This window comes from Macaca mulatta, chromosome 1, assembly GCF_049350105.2.
Source record: "Macaca mulatta isolate MMU2019108-1 chromosome 1, T2T-MMU8v2.0, whole genome shotgun sequence".
NCBI classification, from domain to species: Eukaryota; Metazoa; Chordata; class Mammalia; order Primates; family Cercopithecidae; genus Macaca; species Macaca mulatta.
Window position 1 is genome coordinate 104,908,134 of NC_133406.1, and position 20,876 is coordinate 104,929,009.

The 20,876-nt window shown below is 48.8% G+C and overlaps 1 protein-coding gene across 3 annotated transcripts in view; it reads left to right on the forward strand.

Moving 5' to 3' along the window:
* The window catches only part of OLFML2B (olfactomedin like 2B), a 41,042-nt gene extending 20,452 nt beyond the window's left edge, over positions 1 to 20,590 (forward strand). Inside the window, exons 5-8 of one of the 3 annotated variants that reach the window (XM_015114055.3) lie at positions 2,975 to 3,206; positions 4,930 to 5,463; positions 18,807 to 18,983; positions 19,512 to 20,590. In XM_015114055.3, coding sequence (XP_014969541.3) covers positions 2,975 to 3,206; positions 4,930 to 5,463; positions 18,807 to 18,983; positions 19,512 to 20,113 — 1,545 coding nt within the window. In that variant the 3' untranslated portion in view covers positions 20,114 to 20,590. The remainder of the gene's footprint in view (positions 1 to 2,974; positions 3,207 to 4,929; positions 5,464 to 18,806; positions 18,984 to 19,511) is intronic. The other 2 variants (XM_001118163.5, XM_028826669.2) reach the window with 2 other exon arrangements.
* The last annotated feature ends 286 nt before the right edge of the window (positions 20,591 to 20,876 follow it).

Genomic DNA, 20,876 nt, shown 5'->3' on the forward strand with positions numbered 1-20,876 from the left:
CCAGTAATTAGATGCGCTTCAGTGTCTGAGTCATGGGCTGTGGCCAGGGTCTCCTGACAGCCTGCCGAGCAGCTCTTCCTAATGGGAAATGAGGGATCTCCCAAGTCTGCTGGGTGGGAGCCAGACCACGACCCGGAGGACTAGGGGAGGCAGGCAAGTTTTTGGATGGCAGGCAAGTTAGTCCTGTGGTCACAGCTGCAGGCAGAGGCTTAATGGAAGGAAGAGGCAGGCTCTGAGGGCAGGCAGCCTGGGGCTGACCTGAGTTGTGTGACTTGAGAACTGCCCTTCTCAGCCACTGAACTGATTGACTTTCAACCAAATTGCTGAACGACTCTGAGCCTCTGTTTCCTCATCTGTAAAATGTGGATGATGGTATCTACTTTCCCCATTGTTGTAAGGGTTAAAAATAATACAAAGGACATGGCCATAATAGGTATCCATTAAAATATCATCTCCACCAACCAGATACCTGCTACAGCTCAGGTGGAGATTACATCACCAGCAAGAACAGAGAATTGAGGGAGGGGCAAGGAGCAGGAGTAGGGGCTGCCCCAGGCACAGCTGGGCAAGTTGGCCTGTTTCCTCTGGGCAGACAGGGGAGGCTGGCAGAAGGGTGTCCCCTGCCTTTCAGGAGTCAGTCACCACTGTGTGCTAGGGAGAGAGATATACACAACCCCATCGGTTGTGCCATCCAGAACTCTCTTGTCATGAGAAAACAGGCACAGGCTTGGGGGTGTCCTTGGGGGTAATGAGGATTCAGGGCTTTTTCCAGGCCAAATTGTAAAGATCAAAGCAAGAGCTTGGTTTGCTTCTTCCTGTGCAAAAGGAGCACATTGGCCATGGTGGCCGGGTTCCTACAGCCAACACGGAGTGGCTAAAGGCCCTGCCCTGCCTCGGGGCACTGGGCATCTAGGAACACAGGTTTTGTTTCCACATGGGCTCTGCTCTCTGGGTGGCTTCGACCAGGCCTAGAATTACAAGATTAAAGGGAACTCAGTCACCTCCCCCTGGTTGAGAAGGGACCTCATGGTTTAGGGGGCTGCAGGAAGCTGCATCTTCATTATTCAGCCACTGGAGTCCTGGGGAGAGCAGGGCTGGGCCACACTCCTCTCAGGCTTCCACACTTCTCTAATGGAGCCACCAAAGCAGCTGGACCCACCTGTGGGGTGGCCCTGACTTTGAACACAGTCAGTTCACAGGTCGTATGCCCAAGGTCCTTTGCTTTCAAAGGTGGGTGATTATAATCCTGGACAGGGAATCTGACTGGACAGACCGACACAGCACCAGAGATCTTGCCACACTGTGGACACAGGGGCTCCTCCTTGGGCAGCAGCTCTATGGAGGACAGAGTGGTCCATCTACACGATCAGAGCTGTCATGGGGCACTCTCACAGCGCCATCCGGATGCCCAGTCACCGGGCCATGCGAGCATCATTTGTTTTGACAAAATCAAATGCCAAGTAGTTACCAATGTAGACAATTCTTTGGGATTTGTTATGATTCAGAAATTCAATTTAACAGATATTAGGGAGCCTCCATCCAGGGGAATCAAAGATGAACAAGAAATGGTCTTTCTTCTTTCAGATTCCCATAGTCTGCAGAGATAGCAACATCCCTAAATAGTGCCTGTGGAAAGCAGGCTAGGAGAGGCGCTAGAGCAGAAGCACAGACTTGTATTCTTTAGGACTTGTGTTTGGCTTGGGTAAGAGACCCAAATACAGTGCCTTAAACAATAGAAATATTTGTTGTTCTTTCACGTAAAAGAAACTCTGGAGGCAGGCAGTCCAGGGCTGGCATGATTAGCTCCAAGATGTTGTTAGTGACTTTCATCCTCAAAATCCCCTCATGATCACAAGATGGCTGCTCAGCTCCAGCCATTCTGTCCACATTTCAGTCCAGAGAAATGAGGAAGAGAGCAAAAGACGCCTCCCAGCTGAATCAGCCCCCCTTATACAGAACTTTTCCAAATGCACATCCCATCAACTTCTTCCTATACCCCACTGGCCAGAATTCAGTCCCATGCCCACTCCCATAAAACCAGGTCTTCATTAGTAAGGAACAAGAGGGCAGGGAATTTGGGTAGTCAGTGAGAAATCTCTGCCATAAAGCACAAAATGAGGCTTGGGGAAGATTGATTAATTCTGAATTAGAAGGTCCAGGAGTATTTCCTTGGGGACCTGAAATTTTAGCTGGGCCTTGAGAAGTAGATATATGGGAGAAGGAGGTATAATGGTTTTCCAGGCAGAGAAAATAGGCTGAACATAGATCCAGTGGCTCAGGAGAGCCAAGAGTTTCAGTAGTCAGCCAAGTGACTGGAGTACCTAAGGCATGGGGTGCAGGGCACGCAACAAGAGAGAAGAATGCTGAGCTAGATCAAGATCAGTTTTACTTTTGACTTTATTCTGTACGCAGGAGGAAGGGTTTGGGGGCTGGGGTGACATGTGTTTTAGGAAGTCCATTCTGATTGCTGTAACAAGCTTCATCCTGAGGCAGTGTGCATCCTGGTCCTTGGGCTTCATGTCCCAGCCCAGGCATCCTTCCCCTCACATGGATCTCACCCAAAACAACTTATACCGGATCTAAGTCACCCAGTATCCCTAGGCCAGAGCCAAGAGGAGGACTGAATTCTCTGGGCAGTATGCGTCAAGTATAGAGATGTTGATTCTGGAACCAGACATCCTGGCTTCAATCTGCCTTACCACTTACCTGTTGTGGGACTGTGGGAAATTTATATAACCTCTCTGTGCCTCAGTTTCCTGAAATGTAAATGATCATGATAAAAATAGGTCCTACCTCATGGAACTGATGAGAAGATTAAATTAGTTGACATATGTAAACGTATAAAGCACTTAGAACAGTGCTTGGCTCTTCGGAAGTGTTGCTGTTATTAGCACAGCCTTGGCTCCAGCCTTGCCCCCACCTGCCCACTGCCTCTCTGACCAGTGACCTGACCTTCCCTTGTGTCCCCTCTGAGGAGCAGTATGAAGAGCGGTTTCTGCAGGAAGAAACCGTGTCCCAGCAGATCAACTCCATCGAGCTTCTGCAGAAGCAACCCCTGGCTCCGCCTGAGGTGGTGAGGTCACAGCGGCCCCTGCAGAGGCAGGTCCACCTGAGAGGCCGGCCGGCCTCCCAGCCCACCGTCATCCGGGGCATCACCTACTATAAAGCCAAGGTCTCTGAAGAAGAGAATGACATTGAAGAGCAGCGTGAGTTGGGGTCAACATGGTAGCCCCAGAGGCAGGGCAGGGAGGGAGTCACCATTTGGACCATGGGGGGCTGGACTTCCTGGGAGCCATACGCCCCTCCTGCATTCTGATTATTGCTGTGGCCCTGTTATCCAGCGCTGTCACTGCATTTCCTCACAGCTCGCTGAGTGGCCTTGGGCAAGTCACTTAACTTCTCGGGGCTTGAAGAAGACCATATGGCAGAGCGTGGCTGGGCTGGAAGGGACTTCAATGCCCTCCAGTCCAGTCCTCCCCGTTTGCAGTGAGGAAACTGAGGCTTGGGGGCACTGACTGGCTTAGAGCCACAAGCCACTTTTTCCTCCCTCCAGGGGCCCTGAGGTTCCTGTCTGAGTCTCCAGGACCTCCCCTTCAATCTCTGTCCTTCATTTTTCATGGAAGAGAGACAACCCCTTTTCACATCACCTTTACCTTGGTTCCTTAGGCTTCTTCCTCTTCCTGTGCTCCTCCTCGCCTCTTCCTCCTCCTCTTCTCTTCTTTCTTTTCCTTGCCCAGCACTCCCAGCAGGCCCCAGCTCTTCCCCTCTCCCCTGTGTGTCTGAGCGGGTCCTTCCCCATCAGGGCTGATGCAGCAGCCTCCTGTCTGTCTCCTTGCTTCTGCCTTTGCCTCCACTATGTTTATTCTCCACCCAGTAGCTGGCATCATCATTTTGCCCATGTTTAACTGTGCTTTTTGGTCTTTTTTTTGTGTGTGTTGTTGATTTGTGGGAGTTTTTTACATATTCTGATTACAAGTTCTTTGCCATCATATGTATTGCAAGTATTTTATCCCTACCTATGGCATGCATTTTTAGTTCCTTAATGGTGTTTTTGATGAGCACATGAAGTCTATTTTACCAATTATTTCTTTTGTGGTTAGAGCTCTTTGTGTCCTCTGTAAGAAATGTTTGCCTCTCCATGTTCCATCTCTGTTCAAAATCCTGCAGCCTCCCCCATTTCATGTCTCCACACACAGCCTGTAGTCATGCATGCCCAGTGCCTGTCCTCGCTCTGACCTCACTTCTGCTTCAGTCACGCTGGCCACCTCGCTGCTCCTGGGCCACTGCACACATGTCCTGCCTCAGGGCCTTTGCTCTGTGGTTAATCACCCCTGGAATCTTTGTGCCTGATGGCTGCTCAACTGACTCCTTCACCTCCTCCAGGCATCTGCTCATCTCCCTAGCTCAGTGAGTCTCATCCTCACCACTTCATTCTTCTCTGCAAGTTTCCCTTCCCTTCTAGCTTTTTTGACCCTCTTTACCCTACTTTTTGTTCCCCATAGCACCTTCAATTGCACAATCCTGTCTATTATTTAGCATCTCCACCACTAAATAGAAGCTCCATGAGGTCAAGGATCCTTGTTTTGCTCGCTATTGTTATCCATACTCCATAAACATGTGTTGGATGGATGGATTAGATGACTCACCTACTCCCAGCCATCAGGGTTTAGGACCCCGATGCGTCCTGCCAGTGAGTCCTGGGGGGAGCATGGCTGCAGTGAATTCAGAGAAACCTCCTGGAAATTCAACGTCCTTCCACCTGTGCTCCTGTCCACGTTCTTCTGAAATCCCAGCCAGGCCCCCTCTCTAAGTCAGGCCATCGTGTTAAGGAAAGGCACCCTGTAATTCACCTGCCCATTGCCATGTGCTCTTGTCATCTGTAGCTTGTTTCTCTCCCGTGCCACAGTGAACCTTGTGTTTGTTTCACAGAAGATGAGTTTTTCAGCGGTGACAATGGAGTGGATTTGCTGATTGAAGATCAGCTCCTGAGACACAATGACCTGATGACCAGTGCCACCCAGAGGCCCACAGCCACCCATCAGGGACACAGCACTGCTGTGACAACTGACCTGAACGCTCGGATCGTACCCTGGTCCTCGGCCCTGCCAGACCCCTCAACCTCAGCTCCTAGCATTGCCAACCGTGCCTCAGTGGAACCACTCTCAGCAACACTCCAAACAACCTCAGTGTCTCCAGATCCCACGAGGGAGTCAGTCCTGCGGCCTTCTCCTCAGGTACCAGCCACCACCGTGGCCCACACAGCCACCCAGCAACCAGCAGCCCCGGCTCCTCCAGCAGCGTCTCCCAGGGAGGCACTGATGGAAGCTGTGCACACAGTCCCAGTGCCTCCCACCACAGTCAGAACAGACTCGCTGGGGAAAGATGCTCCTGCTGGGCAGGGAACAACCCCTGCCAGCCCCACGCTGAGCCCCGAAGAAGAAGATGACATCCGGAATGTCATAGGTAAGTTCATTGTACCTGGCCTTGGTCTCCTGATCAGCTCAGGTAAAAGGCTGAGTCTGGAAATATGTTGAAAGGAGACGGAGGGACCAGATGGTCAAAGTTCTTTATGGCAAATGGAGTGACGCCTTTGACCACCGATTAGCTTTAACATCTAGGGTTTATGTATTGAAACTGCGCCAGTGGCAAGAGTGGGACTCTTTTTCCTAAAATAGATATATAAATTAATGGAGCCAAGATTTGGCTTCAGGAGTCAGTTTTATAAATATTTGTTGAGGGCGTTCCATACATGAGGCTTTGTGATGGCTATTGGGGTATCCAGTGATTAATAAGTGAATTTTTCTGTGGTAAGTTTACCAAGTCATAAAAGAACAAAGGGTTTTTACTGGGGGAAAAGTCTCAGATTTGTAGCAGAGGGAGAGCCGGGGAATAGCCAGTGCAATGGGCCTCAGTGCAAAATCATGAACCCCACTCGTGGAGAGCATAGAAACATCATGGCACCATGTGACAAGTGCTGTAGCAGAGGAATGGAGAAACAGAGGAAAGAAAGAAGGAATATTAGCTTGGCCTGGCTGCCAGGAAGGCTGGGGAAACTTATCTAAGGAGGTGTCATTTGAGCTGAGATTCGACAGAGTCTCGCTCTGTCACCCAGGCTGGAGTACAGTGGTGCGATCTTGGCTCTTTGCAAGCTCCGCCTCCTGGGTTCACACCGTTCTCCTGCCTCAGCCTCCTGAGTAGCTGGGACTACAGGCACCTGCCACCATGCCCAGCTAATTTTTTGTACTTTTAGTAGAGAAGGGGTTTCACCGTGTTAGCCAGGATGGTCTCGATCTCCTGATCTCATGATCCACCCGCCTCAGCCTCCCAAAGTGTTGGGATTACAGGCGTAAGCCACTGCACCCGGCCTGAAGAGGAGTCTTCTAAGCAGAGAAGGGAAGCCTCCTGACTGTTAGGTCTAAAAGAACAAGGTATGTTCCAGAAGCATGGAGAATGCAGCCCTATTCTGTGCCTGGGAGCTCCATGGCCCAAGAGAACTCAGAGCAGTGAAATAGTAAAGTAGAGAAAAAAGGCAACTACAAAAGGAAAAATGGGAGCTAGTTATAAATGTCTCTTCCAGAAAGAACTAAACCAAACATTCATTAAATCACCACTGATCATGACTGAAAAATAACACTATTGAGTAATAATTTCATCAGATGTTTGTTGAAAAATACACTTGATTTGACAGAGGATATGGCCTGCCTTATACGGATCTTTCCCATCTCCCATTTTTCTTGCCCTTGCAGTCTCATTCCCAATCCCTCCTCAGCATAAGGTACGAGCTGCTGCCAGAGACAGGGTGGTGAAGGAGCACCTGCCGGGAGTCAGACACTCTGCTCTCTGCCATTGATAACTGTGTGTGACTTTGGCCAAGTCTCTGCCTTCTCTGGGTCTCAGTATATGCTATGGTTTTCTGCGGGAAGTTTACCAGGTCATGAAACAGCAATGGATTCTTATTGGGTGGAAGTTTCAGAATAATGGCAGAATGAGAGCAGTGAAATAGCCCATTAAAATGGACCCTGGGGAAAAATCTCATGAACGCTTGCCTGGAGGAAGCTAAGCAAGAAGGCAGTTCTTGGGCCTCAGAGGTGAGGGTGGGAGCAGGAGAGAATGTTTACGTTTCTGAAGCGGGGGTCCTGCTGTATTTCTGCAGACTGCCTTGAGGTCAGAGCAGAGGCTGCCACTTGTGCACCAGCTCTGGACAGCCTGGCCTTTGCGCTCTTGAGAACAGGCCCTGAGCCCAACACTCCATCTCCCCCTCTGCCATAGGAGTGAACTTCCCCGGGCCCCCATACTTCACCATTTCAGCTTCCTGTCACCCTTGGGTGAGTGGGAACATCCCTCCAAATATTTAGAAATCTGGCCCCTGTCACCCGTACCACGGTTTTCCAGAATGCTAACAGTGAAGACAGGCTGCAGGTAGGACCCACACACCTTGCATGCCATCAGGCAATGGTGTTTGCCAACCTGGGAGCCTCTTCCCTCGGTGACTTGCTAGCCAAGAGTGAGGTATCCACTCTCTCCATAACCTACCAAGCTGGGTCCCAGAACCCAGCCTGTCCCCAACTGCCTCCCCCAGGGCTTTGCCACCAGCAGGCTTTCCTGCTGTTTTCAGGGACACTTAGAACTCTTTCCCCCTCCAGTAGCTTGACTGAGATGCTGATGCCCAGAGAAGCCTGGTGTCCCAGCAGCCATTTACCTGGTGGTAGGAATGACATTTTCTTTTTTTTTTTTTTTTTTTTTTTTTTGAGACAGAGTCTTGCTCTGTCGCCCAGGCTGGAGCGCAGTGGCCGGATCTCGGCTCACTGCAAGCTCCGCCTCCCGGGTTCACGCCATTCTCCTGCCTCAGCCTCCCGAGTAGCTGGGACTACAGGCGCCTGCCACCTCGCCCGGCTAGTTTTTTGTATTTTTTAGTAGAGACGGGGTTTCACCGTGTTAGCCAGGATGGTCTCGATCTCCTGACCTCGTGATCCGCCCGTCTCGGCCTCCCAAAGTGCTGGGATTACAGGCTTGAGCCACCGCGCCCGGCCAGGAATGACATTTTCTCTTGTTCAATATTCTGTTTAACTAGAATAGCATCCTCATGCTGAGGATGGAAGGTTTGCTTAAAGACTAACCCGTGGCATTTTTCGGAGGAGCTGGGGTTCTCACCTCATATGTTGACTACAGAAGAAATAGACATGGACACAGATGTAGTGTGTTCTTCAAATGCCAAGGGGTGAGAAGAGGGGGTGGCCCAGAGAAGAAGAAAGGTTTGGCTGTCTAGGCAATGCGGAACTTTGACAAGTTTGTTTCTGGGAATTATTTTCAATAGTTTATCACTGCCAAGTGCCTCCCTCCAGCTGCTGTTGGTGTGGATGGGATTTTCCTACCCTAACATTCTCTGCAGACCCCTGACTTGCCTGTGCCTGGCCAAGGAAGACTGTGATGTGCTGACATCTCCCAGTCATCAGTAAAATAAAAAGCTTTTGGCTGAAATAGACACGGGCCACTGATTTGCTACCTGGGAAAGCTTGTTTGCTGTTTGATGAATCCAGTAATTTTGATTTTTGAGCTATTTAAGATGTGATTGTAAACAGGGCTAATTTTAAAAGAAAGATTTTATCCCATAGTTTCCAATCCTGATTTTGTGATGTCCTAAAATGTCTACCATTATTCTCAGGATAGTTATAAAATGTTCAAAAAAAATCCAAAAACAAGTAAATCAGAATTTATTTTTGGCTGTGCAAACAAAGCATTTGGCCATAGTATAGCTCTAGGGCAGAGAGAGGAAAAATGTTGTCAGTAATTGGAGCCGGGGTTTGGGTAGGATTGGTACCATCCCAGAAGATGCTTCTGCTCCCGACAGCCCTGGCTTTGGGAATAGCTCAGGCTACTGCAGCGAAATGAAACTGCCACGTGGCCAAGGCTCTGCAGATTCCCAAACTTTTGCAACTACAATTCCTGATGCATTTTGTAGAAGGGGCTGGTTTGGAGTGGGGGGGGGTGGGTAGGAGCAGCAGACAAAGAGGACAGTCAGTTTATGACAATACCAGAGAGAGCCTGGCTCCTATTTGAATCTAGGAAATACCATGAACTATGAAGAATGTCTCCCCCACAAAGCAGATGACTGTAACCACCCTGAGGCTTGGCCAGCTGCGCTGACCATGGGGCGTGATGGCCAGTCCTGCCTGTCTCGTGTCAGGGAGGCTGGTCTGGGGCAGCACAAGGAAAGCGATGCTGACGTGGGCTGGGGCAGCTTCCAGAGCCTCTGCAGAGCCCAGACTCTAAGTCACTAGACAGGCAGCTCCCCCGGCCCCAGCTCCACTGGTCTCAGTCTCTTTGCTGACACTGCTAATCCAACTCCCTCAAACCACTGGGAATCCAGTCATTGTATAACACAGGGGCCTCTGGCCCTAGAAATAAGGATATAAAATGGATAAAATATATCCTTGCAGGTGGTAAAGGATTAAAGTCTAAGCCTCTTGATAAGGATAAAGAGTCAACTAGCATTAATAATTCATCCAGCACTACAGCGTGCTCGGCTGCAAAGATCCAAAGTGAGCAAGAAGTGGTCACTTTCCCAAAGGTTCAGGGAGGCAGCAGTGACTGAAGTGGCTGAGCAGGTGGGAAGTGTGGCCGGCAATGGATGCACACTGTCCAGGGGCGTCGCATCACTTCTGTGATGTGGCTCCTCTCTGAGGCTGTTCCCCAGCTCACCAGGCTCAGAGGGCAGAGAAGAACTCTCCAGGCAGAGCCAAGAGCATGGGCCGAGGTGGGCAGGGAATGGAAGGCAGCCCAAGTGTGCCAGCACAGATAGGGACACATGAGGGAGAGTGATGGAATTCCAGAGTAGGGAGCCGGGGCCTGATGATGAAGGACGTGAGAAGTAGGGACTCGATGCTAAAAGAGGTAGAGAGGGCTCTAAGCATGGAAACAATACTCGGATTTGGCCCAGTATTAAGTGCTGAGCACTCAGGATGTGTGAGTGCCCTGGGTGTCAGGGATGCAAAGACAGATACGGCAGGGGCCCTGTCCTGGAGTTGCACAGCTTGTATGTGAGACTGACACAGACACATGACTTCAACCAGGGTGGTGAGCACTGGAGGGCACAGGCCACAGTGGGTCACAGAGGGAGACTGAGGCAGCCCAGGACCCTTTTCCAAAAAGAGGTGCTGGCCTAACTGTCTTGTAGCATGAGGGGAAATTAGCCAGGCAAAGAAGGAAGGGGGCATTGCAATGAGAAGAACCAGAGCCAACAAGAGCACCAGGGCCCAGTGCAAAATGACAACATAGGGCCTGTGTTCAAAAGGCAGGGTAAAAGTGCCATGCAAAGTAGTAAATATAAAGTTCCTCTTCTTCCATTCATGTTGTGTATGTGCCTCTCTCGCTGTCTCTCTCTCTCCTTCATGGTGTTTTTTATTTGCTATTCCATGCTATTTTAAGTAAAGAAACAGGCGTGCCCCCATCTTATCGTGTTTTGCTTTGTTGTGCTTCACAGAGAGTGCATTTTTTACAGACTGAAGGTTTGTGGCAACCCTGTGTCAAGCCAGTCTACCAGCACCTTTTTCTAACCCTGTGTGCTCACTTTGTGTCTCTGTGTCACATTTTGGTAATTCTCACAATATCTCAAACTTTTTCTTTGTATCTGTTATGATGATCTGTGATCAGTGATCTTTGATATTACTATTGTCATTGTTTTGGGGCATCACCAACCACACCAATATAAAGCAGTGAACTTAATCCATCAATGTTGTGTGTGTTCTGACTGCTCCCCCAACTGGCATTCCCTGGTTTCTCTCCTGCTTTTTGGAGCTCCCTATTCTGTAATTCCTAATCACAATAATATTGAAATTAGGCCAATTAATAACTCTACAATGGCCTCTAGGTGTTTAAGTGAGAGGAAGGATCCCACACTTCTCACTTTATTTTTTTATTTTTTTTTTTTTTATTTTTTTTTTTTGAGACGGAGTCTCGCTCTGCCGCCCAGGCTGGAGTGCAGTGGCCGGATCTCAGCTCACTGCAAGCTCCGCCTCCCGGGTTCACGCCATTCTCCTGCCTCAGCCTCCCGAGTAGCTGGGACTACAGGCGCCCGCCACCACGCCCGGCTAGTTTTTTGTATTTTTTAGTAGAGACGGGGTTTCACCGTGTTAGCCAGGATGGTCTCGATCTCCTGACCTCGTGATCCGCCCGTCTCGGCCTCCCAAAGTGCTGGGATTACAGGCTTGAGCCACCGCGCTTTAAATCAAAAGCTAGAAATGTCAGAGCTGAGTGAGGATGGCATGTCAAAAGCTGAGATAGGCTGAAAGCCTTCTTGTGCCAAACAGTTAACCAAGTTGTGAATGCAAAGGAAAAGTTCTTGAAGGAAATTAAAAGTGCTACTCCAGTAAACACACGAATGATAAGCAAATGAAACAGGCTTATTGCTGATATGGAGAAAGTTGTAGTGGTCCAGATAGAAAAACAGTACAACCATGACATTCCCTTAAGCAAAAGCTTAATCCAGAGCAAGGCCCTAACTCTTTTCAATTCTGTGGTGGCTGACAGAGGTGAAGAAGCTGCAGAAAAAAGTTTGAAGCTAACAGAGGCTGGTTCATGAGGTTTAGAGAAAGAAGTCATCTCTATAATGTAAAAATGCAAGGTGAAAAGCAAGTACTAATGTAGAAGCTGTAGCAAGTTATCTAGAAGATCTAGCTAAGATCATAGATGAAGGTGGCTACACAAAACAACAGATTTTCCGTGTAGGCAGAACAGCCATCCATTGGAAGAAGATGCCATCTAGGACCTTCATAATTAAAGAGGAGAGGTCAGTGCCTGGCTTCAAAGCTTCAAAGGACAAGCTGACTCTTCTGTTAGGGGCTAATGCAGCTGGTGACTTTAAATCAAAGCCAGTGCTCACTTACTATTCTAAAAATCCTAGGGTCTTTAAGAATGATGCTAAATCTACTCTCCCGGTGCTCTATAAATGGAACAACAAAGCTTGGATGATAGCACATCTTTTTACACCATGGTTTACTGAATAATTTAAGCCCTTTGTTGAGACCTACTGCTCAGAAAAAAGAGATTATTATTAATATTATTTGAGATGGAGTCTTGCTGTGTCACCCAGGCTGGAATGCAGTGGCACGATATCGGCTCACTGCAACCTCTACCTCTTGGGTTCAAGTGATTCTCCTGCCTCAACCTCCTGAGTAGCTGGGATTATAGGCGCATACCATCATGCCCAGCTAATTTTTTTGTATTTTTAGTAGAGATGGAGTTTCACCACGTTGGCCAGGCTGGTCTCAAACTCCTGACATCAAGTGATCTGCCTGCCTCGGCCTCCCAAAGTGCTGGGATTACAGGCGTGAGCCACCACGCCCAGCCAGATTATTTTTAAAATCTGACTGCTCTTTGACAATGCACCTAGTCACCCAAAAGCTCTCATGGAGATGTGCAAGGAGATAAATGCTATCATGCCTGACAACACAGCATTCATTCTGAAGCCCATGAATTAAGGAGTCCTTTTGACTTTCAAGTCTTATTATTTAAGAAATACATTTCATAAGGCTATAGCTGCCATAGATAATGATTCCTCTGATGGATCTGAGCAAAGTAAATTGAAAACCTTCTGGAAAGGATTCATCATTAAGAACATTCATGATTCATGGGAAGAGGTCAAAATATCAACATTAACAGGAGTTTGGAATAAGTTGATTCCAACCCTCAAGGATGACCCTGAGGGGTTCAAGTCTTCAGTGGAGGAAGTCACTGCAGATGTGTAAATAGCAAGAGAACTACAATTAGAAGTGGAGCCTGAAGATGGGACTGAATTGCTACAATCCCATGATCAAACTTGAATGAATGAGGAGTTGCTTCTTATTGATGAACAAAGAAAGTGGTTTCTCGATATGGAAACTACTCCTGGTGAAGGCAATGTGATCACTGTTGAAATGGCAACAAATGATTTTGAATATTACATAAACTTAGTTGATAAAGCAGTGGCATGGTTTGAGAGGCTTGACTCCAATTTTGAAAGAAGTTCTACTATGGGGTAAAATGCTATCAAACAGCATCACAAACTACAGAGAAATCTTTCATGAAAGGAAGACTCAATTGATGCAGCAAACTTCATTGTCTTATTTTAAGAAATTGCCACAGCCCCCTAGCCTTCAGCATCCACCCCTCTGATCTGTCAGTAGCCATCAGCATCGAGGCAAGACCCTCCACCAGCAAAAAGATGATGACTCACTGAAGGCTTCGATGATCATTAGTGTTTTTTAGTAATAAACTATTTTAAAATTAAAGTATGTACATTTTTTTAGCCATAATGCTATTACACCCTTAATAGACTGCAGTATAGTGTAAACACAACTTTTATACTCACTGGGAAACCAAAAAAGTTATGAAACTCACTTTATTGTGATATTCACGTTATTACAGTGGTCTGGAACCAAACCCACAATATCTTTGAGGTATGCCTGTATTAAAAATTTAATTTACTAGCATGAATTATACCATTCATCTTTATATTGTGGAATGTCAGTTTTAAATGCAAATATAAGATCTTTCAACTTTTATGCAGAATCCACCAAAATGACTCATTTCGTATTTTGTAGCTCCTACATACATATGTATTTTGTTCTTATTAGAATAGTGGAAACACTGCAGAAAACTAACTCATCTGTTTTTGTTTTACTTGATATATGAACATCTTAACAGCACTCCTTGCCTTCAGCTTATTGAGTGAGGAAGGACTAAAAAGAAAAGGAACTATGAGTTGCCCTATCCTTCCCTCTTCTTCTGTATCAATTTCAGCATAAGTTGTTGTCTAATACAGGGAAATAACACAAGAAAGAATATGATAGGGTTCCTTGACCATTTGTGTTTCTTAGAACACCACTGCCTTCTTTCTGCTTTCGGAGCACGATCTGGTTCAAATGGAAAATGTGGCCTCTGAGGCAACACACCTACCTTGTGCTCACTTTGAATCTCACTGAACTCAGGCATGTAGTGGGTCTACCTGCAATTCTGTGCTCATTAGGCATAGCAAACCCTATATGCAAGTGGGGGACAAAGAAGGTGACCACACATATCTTGCATTCTCCTCTGCTCACGCTCAGGCTGCATTGTTAGACTTCACATAAAATACAAGTTCGAGGGTGAAAAAAGATGTTCAAGATGGCGACAGCAGATCATTAAATGAAGGGCAGCCCTTCTGAGCAAGGGTGCTCTGTGATTGCACAGATCATATGCCCATAAGGCCAGCCCTGGGTTTATGGTGAATACCATAGCCCTGGCAACTATGGTGAATACAAGCAGCTAGGTATGGGCAAGAGATCTCAAGCTGACAGCCTGAGGGCCAAATTCATCCTAAGATGTGTTTTTATGTTGGGTCTGAATGCCTTCAGGTCAGCTCTTCCAGTTCACCACAGTGTCTTCTGCCACCTTTTGTCTCACACTCAGCCTGACTCATCATTTCAGTTCCTGCCTGACCCGTGTAGGCATCTGAGTTTGAGACCTCTGAATGAAGGCAGATGACAACAAGTAAGAATGGTGATGCAGGAAGGGTTGATGTGCTAGGATGGGGACTCTGGGCTGCATGTGGTGGTTGGAGATGGTGAGTCATTAAGGGTTTAAGAAGATGTGCATCTTGGAAAAGCAGCCAGGGAATACTGGGGAGAATAAGTTAGAAGTGGGCAGAGATGGGGCAGAGATGAGCCAGAGAGACCAACTGGAGCAATTGGAGTGATTCAGGCAAGAGGTGGTAAGGTCTGAACTATGCCATACAGGTGGAGGATCAGGGTCAAGATGTTACTCAGTGCTGAGTTGGAGTGTGGGTGAAGGGAAAGGGGATGTCAGGGATGACCTAGGTTTCTGGCTCAGTTGGTGGAAGGCATACCATGGCTTTCTCTGGGACAGTAAATACAGGAGGAGCAAGCCGTGAACTGAAGCAAATGATTTCCATTTTCAGTCCTTTAAGTTTGAGGAGCCAGGAGGACACCCAGAAGGAAAGCGCCTTGTAGGTAGTTGGATGGATTCATGGTGCTCAGAATCAGGACCTGGGCTGAGTTGTCGGCAGGAGCTGAGTCTGCAGGAGGAATGAGGAGAGAGGAGGCTGAAGGTAGAACTCCAGAGGGTGACATTTGAAAGCAGGCAGAAGAGGAAGCACTAGCCAAAGAGCTGGAGAAGGCCAGGCAAGCAGGCGGGACCAGGAGAGAGTGGTAGTGGAAGCCGAGGGAGGAAGGAAACGCCTTCTGAGGTGGGTGGCTGGGTGTCGGCGGGAGCAGAGGGTGGCTACCTCAGTTTCCAAGCAAAAAGCAGAGGCTTGACTAGAATAAGAGGACTGGAGAGCACCCCGAGGGGCAGCAGTCGGGTTGAGGGGCTGAGAGGCATTGCTGACGAGGTTGGTCGGGGAGCAGATGCCCTAAGGACCCTACTGGGGAGGCTTGCCAAGTGAGCACCGGAGCTGAGAGCTGGGGAGGGCCGAGAAGGCTCTTGCTTGCTGATTTATTTCTTTTAGAATGCTGAGATTCGAGGAGGTTTACATGCTGAGGGGAAGGACCCCTTCTTTTCAGACCCAGGTAACCTTTGAAACAGGGCCAGCTGCCTCCCAGGACTGTTGGTTAAATGACGGAATACATAGAAAGTGCATAGTAAATGTCAGCGTCACTGGCATCCTTGGCAGCCCTACTCTGGGGAAACCTAAGATGCGATGCAGACTGCACTCTCCTCTCTGCAGTTCCTTTGAACTTTCTCCCATCTTTCTGTCATCCCCCTTGAAGAGTTGTCAACATGCAGTGTCTTCTCTCCAAGGCTGATGGTTTACTGCCAAGTGTGGGAGCATCTGAGCTGCCCCAGATTCTCAGAGCACAGTGATGTGTCTGGGTCTCATGGTTTACTGACCTCTTCCCTTGATCCTGTCTTCAGATGCTCTGAAATCGTTTGCATTTGTCCTGTCTGGGCTTGTCCGCAGGGCAGTAGTGTTTACTGTCTCTGAAGGCATGTGAAAATACAGCCTGAGGTTCTAGTACCAGGACAATGAAGCTGCAAGTGGGGACTCGCCTCTTCCTACAGAAATAAGGATGCCCTAACCCAAGAAGCTGACTCCATCTCTATCCATTTCCTATGCCTCCAAATTGCCACAAGCTTAGTAGCTAAAAACAGAAATGAACTCTGTAACAGTTCTGGAGGCCAGAAATTCAAAATGAGTCTTGCAGGGCTAAAATCAAGGTATCAGAAGGGCCGGTTCTTTCCAGAGGCTTAAGGAGAGAATCCGTTTCTTGCCTTTTCTAGCTTCTCGTGGCTGCCAGCATTCTTTGGCTTGTGGCCATATCTCTTCAGTCTTCGCTTTTTTCATCACATTGCTTCCCCTTCTCTTGTGGTCAAATCTCCCTTTGCCTCCATGTTATAAGGATACTTGTGACTGTATTTATTCAATAGGACCACCCAGATACTCCACTATAGTCTCCCCATCTCAGAATTTTTTTATGTAATCAGATTTGCAAAGTCCCCTTTGTTTCCTTTTGTCCCAGTCACAGGCTCCAGGGATTTGTCCCCTCCAGGGGACATTACTCAGCCTACCACATCATCTTCAGAGGGAACTCTCCATGCACTCTGGTGAAGGAGGCAGGGAATGCATTACAATCATTTTACTTCTGAAGAGATTAAAACTTTTTGACATTATAGTGGCAACACAGACTTTGGAGTTGGTGGCTGGGCCAAAACCAGAGCCAGGCCTCTGGCCCAAGCCTGGGGCACATCTATAGCCCAGCATTGGGGCCCTGCCACTGCAAAGCCTCGGTGTGAGACGGGACCCTGCAGGGATTTTCAGGGCTGCTGGAGCTGCACAGATGAGTCCTGGCTTTCAAGAGTCCATCTGCAATTTCTATGTTTGGTCAGAGAGGTGGTGTGGCCATGGCAATCCCCGGACAGAAAACACCTCACCTCATGTCTATCTGTGGGGCTTAGGGGCATGAGCCAGGGGTGCCTCTGGACAGGGAACTGGTGTCCTTTCTGAGCTTTGCCAGGGCAGAGGATTGCCCAGTGATGGCATGCTAAGGCTCACCTCAGTGCAGAAGGAGCGTGGCGTCCTCACTGGCAGCCAGGGCCCTGCCTAGATCCAGGGAATGAGAGGTTTTCCATCAGATCTCCGCTGCCAGGGCTCAGTCAGAGTTTTCTATTTTATTGTCTTGAACAGATGAGCTCAGCTCTGGGGGAATGAGGCATTGACAGGGAGATTCTTTTGTTTGTCTTATGGAGACTGAACCTCTCCCCGCTCCGTCAGATCAGGACCTAATAAACGCCACACTGAGCTGCCTAAACCCTGCCAACTGCACCCAGCTATGGGGCCTGCCTGCAAAACAGTGTTCATGACACTTCCACCCCCAGCTGCCCCAGACCCAGGGCCAAGGACCCAGCTGCTTGCCCCTGTCCTGTCAGCTACAGGGCTTAGACTCCTTCTTCAGTCCACTTCGTGGGGAGCAGAATAGATGGAACGGATTGGAACAGTTTGGAAATGAGGGTGGCCTAGAATTTAGAGAACTCTGGAATCCAAACTGTAGGGTCTTTGTTACTTTTGTCCCACGTGAGTGTCAAGGACCAATTATTCTCATCACCCATCTGTGTCGTCAGTCTTGATGGCAGGTGGGGCAGGGGTTCTGCTGGCCCCAGCTGCCAGCAGGCGGTAAAGAAGCTGTGTGAGGGTAAGATTCATGTGGCTCTCTCACTGCCCCCTTCCACTGCCCTCTTCCCACCTCCTCCATAATCCACAAGTGTGAAGACAGGAAGAGCACATGCCCTTAGTAGTCACATGTGACTTCACTATCATTCAAGGCTATGTTCAATAATAATACTGCATATGAGCATTGCAGACTGTCAACTTCATCTAGAACCCAGTATAGTTCCAGTGGCCTTTTAGGACCTCTCCTGGGCACCGGGTCCAGAGCCACTCAGAAGGATATTGCTGAGTTCCTGTCCCATCGTGGCCGACTTGATCTCTGAAGGAGGCTTCTATACCCAGAGTCAGCTCCTTATTCAAGAACTTGGTATCTTGCCCACCAATTCCTCAGCAGGGAGCCCTGGCATCCTGCTCCCAGTAGTGACAAGGGCATAGGCTTGGGGACAGCTCTCTAGGACAGCAGGTGGGCCTCAGGGACATGAATAGCCATTGCTCTGTTAGGGCTAGTCCCACAGCCTGGAGCGGCTCAGCAGCTGGCAGAGCTGAGTTCCTGGTTACACCCAGTAGAGTCCTCTCCTCTGGCCGTACTTCTCATGCTGCATGTTCACCCAGTGATCAGACGTTTGGGTGCCTGCAGCAAGCCAGATACTGTGTTCTGAGCACCGAGAATGTAATAAGGAAAAGCCACATTCCCGCATCCCTTGGTGCCTACACTCCAGTTGGGGGGTGGGCATGGAGGGAGGAGAGAGAAGCACAAGCATTGTGGAGATGCAGGATGACATGCTCTGTAAGAGAGCAGCATTCATGATACCCTGAGAGCTGAATGGAATAAAATAGAATAGGTCCCCAGAGGAGGGCATGGTGTCATAAAAGGACTCTGGATCTTAGGTCTTTGAAGGATAGGACTAAGAAGTCAGAACAGGAGCAAAGCATGGTGGTGTGAAGGTGGCCAAAGATGGGCATGGTGGAGGCTCAAGTGTAGGGTCAAGTGTAGGGTGGATCAGGGGAGTAGCAGGAGATGGTATGGAAAAATGTTTGGGGTCAGGTTATACAGAGCTGTTAAAGCCTGCCATGGAGTCCAGACTCTAAATAGGAGGAACAGTAAAGGTTTAAGGGGTGAGGCATCACTAGATCAGCCCAAAACCTCCATCTGCCTCTTCTCCACCAGGAAGGTGCAAGGACACTCTCTCCACAATCACGGGGCCAACCACCCAGAACACATACGGGCGGAATGAAGGGGCCTGGATGAAGGACCCCCTGGCCAAGGATGAGCGGATTTACGTAACCAACTATTACTACGGCAACACCCTGGTAGAGTTCCGGAACCTGGAGAACTTCAAACAAGGTGCGTGATAAAGATCCGACCCAGGTGGCTCCTTCCCTTCCCCACGTCCTCTGTTTTTATCACAGCCGGGCCTCTTTGGGTGGTAATGGCAGTTAGGAAGGTGACACTTTCTTCTGATGACTAAAGGACCTTTCCTTGGAGAGCGGTCCCCCTTCCCCACTCCCTCACATTCTCTGCCTCTCAGCTCTTCCCCTCCTCCCGAGCTCCTGGGACATGGAAGACCTGCAGTCCAGAAGACCGCCTCCCTTTCCCATAGCCCTTGACAATTTACGAACCACATTCATGTATATTAGCTTCCTGGATCCTTGAAAGAAAGAGGTAGATGGGAATTGTCACTTCCCTATGACAGATGAGGACGCTGAGGCACAGACAGGTTGAGTGATACGCTACAGGATGCTAGAAAGTGGCAAAGCCAAGACACAAACCTGGGTTTCCAGACCCCTCGTTGATCATCACTCACTTAATCACATGGGCTGCCCACCTTCTGCCATGCCACCCTGAAGCCTCCTGTTTTCTCCCCACCTGCAGGTCGCTGGAGCAATTCCTACAAGCTCCCGTACAGCTGGATCGGCACAGGCCACGTGGTATACAATGGCGCCTTCTACTACAATCGCGCCTTCACCCGCAACATCATCAAGTATGACCTGAAGCAGCGCTACGTGGCTGCCTGGGCCATGCTGCATGATGTGGCCTACGAGGAGGCCACCCCCTGGCGATGGCAGGGACACTCAGACGTGGACTTTGCTGTGGACGAGAATGGCCTATGGCTCATCTACCCAGCCCTGGACGACGAGGGCTTCAGCCAGGAGGTCATTGTCCTGAGTAAGCTCAATGCCGCGGACCTGAGCACACAGAAAGAGACCACATGGCGCACGGGGCTCCGGAGGAATTTCTATGGCAACTGCTTCGTCATCTGTGGGGTGCTGTACGCTGTGGACAGCTACAACCAGCGGAACGCCAACATCTCCTACGCCTTCGACACCCACACCAACACACAGATCGTCCCCAGGCTGCTGTTTGAAAATGAGTATTCCTATACAACCCAGATAGACTACAACCCCAAGGACCGTCTGCTCTATGCCTGGGACAATGGCCACCAGGTCACCTACCACGTCATCTTTGCCTACTGATACCCTTGTCCCCACAAGCAGAAGCACAGAGGGGTCACTAGCACCTTGTGTGTATGTGTGTGTGCGCACGTGTGTGTAGGTGGGTATGTGTTGTTTTAAAAATATATATTATTTTGTATAATATTGCAAATGTAAAATGACAATTTCGGTATATTTTTTTATATGGATTGTAGATCAATCCATACGTGTATGTGCTGGTCTCATCCTCCCCAGTTTATATTTTTGTGCAAGTGAACTTCTCCTTTTGACCAGTAACCACCTTCCTTCAGGCCTTCAGCCCCTCCAGCTCCAAGTCTCAGATCTTGCCCATTGAAAAGGTTTCATCTGGGTCTTGCAGGAGGCAGACAACACTAGGAGCAGAAGTGAAAGAGGCAAGAAAGAAGTGCTGTGTGGCGGTAAAAAAGTTTTAATGTATTGGAGAAGTTTTAAAAACCCAGAAAAATGCTTTTTTTTAAATAAAGAAGAAATTTAAAATCAGCCCCCAGTGCACTTTTGTTTAGCACCGATATGTCTGGCCAGGTGTTGGATCCCGCTCCCGGAAGGAGACGAGGTCTGGTGTTTCTTAGAAATGTTCTCTAACTGAACTGGGCTGCATCCCAGTTCAGTTCCTAAGAGCTCCTCCTCCCCTCCTGATAGGGACTTCCTGGTGGGGGATTTGGAATGAGCTGACCCCCATGTTCTCTTTAATTTTGTGGCATTGATCCCTTCACCTCTCTGTCACACTGGCTTCCTTGCTCTGTTCTGCTACTCCTCTCATCATTTC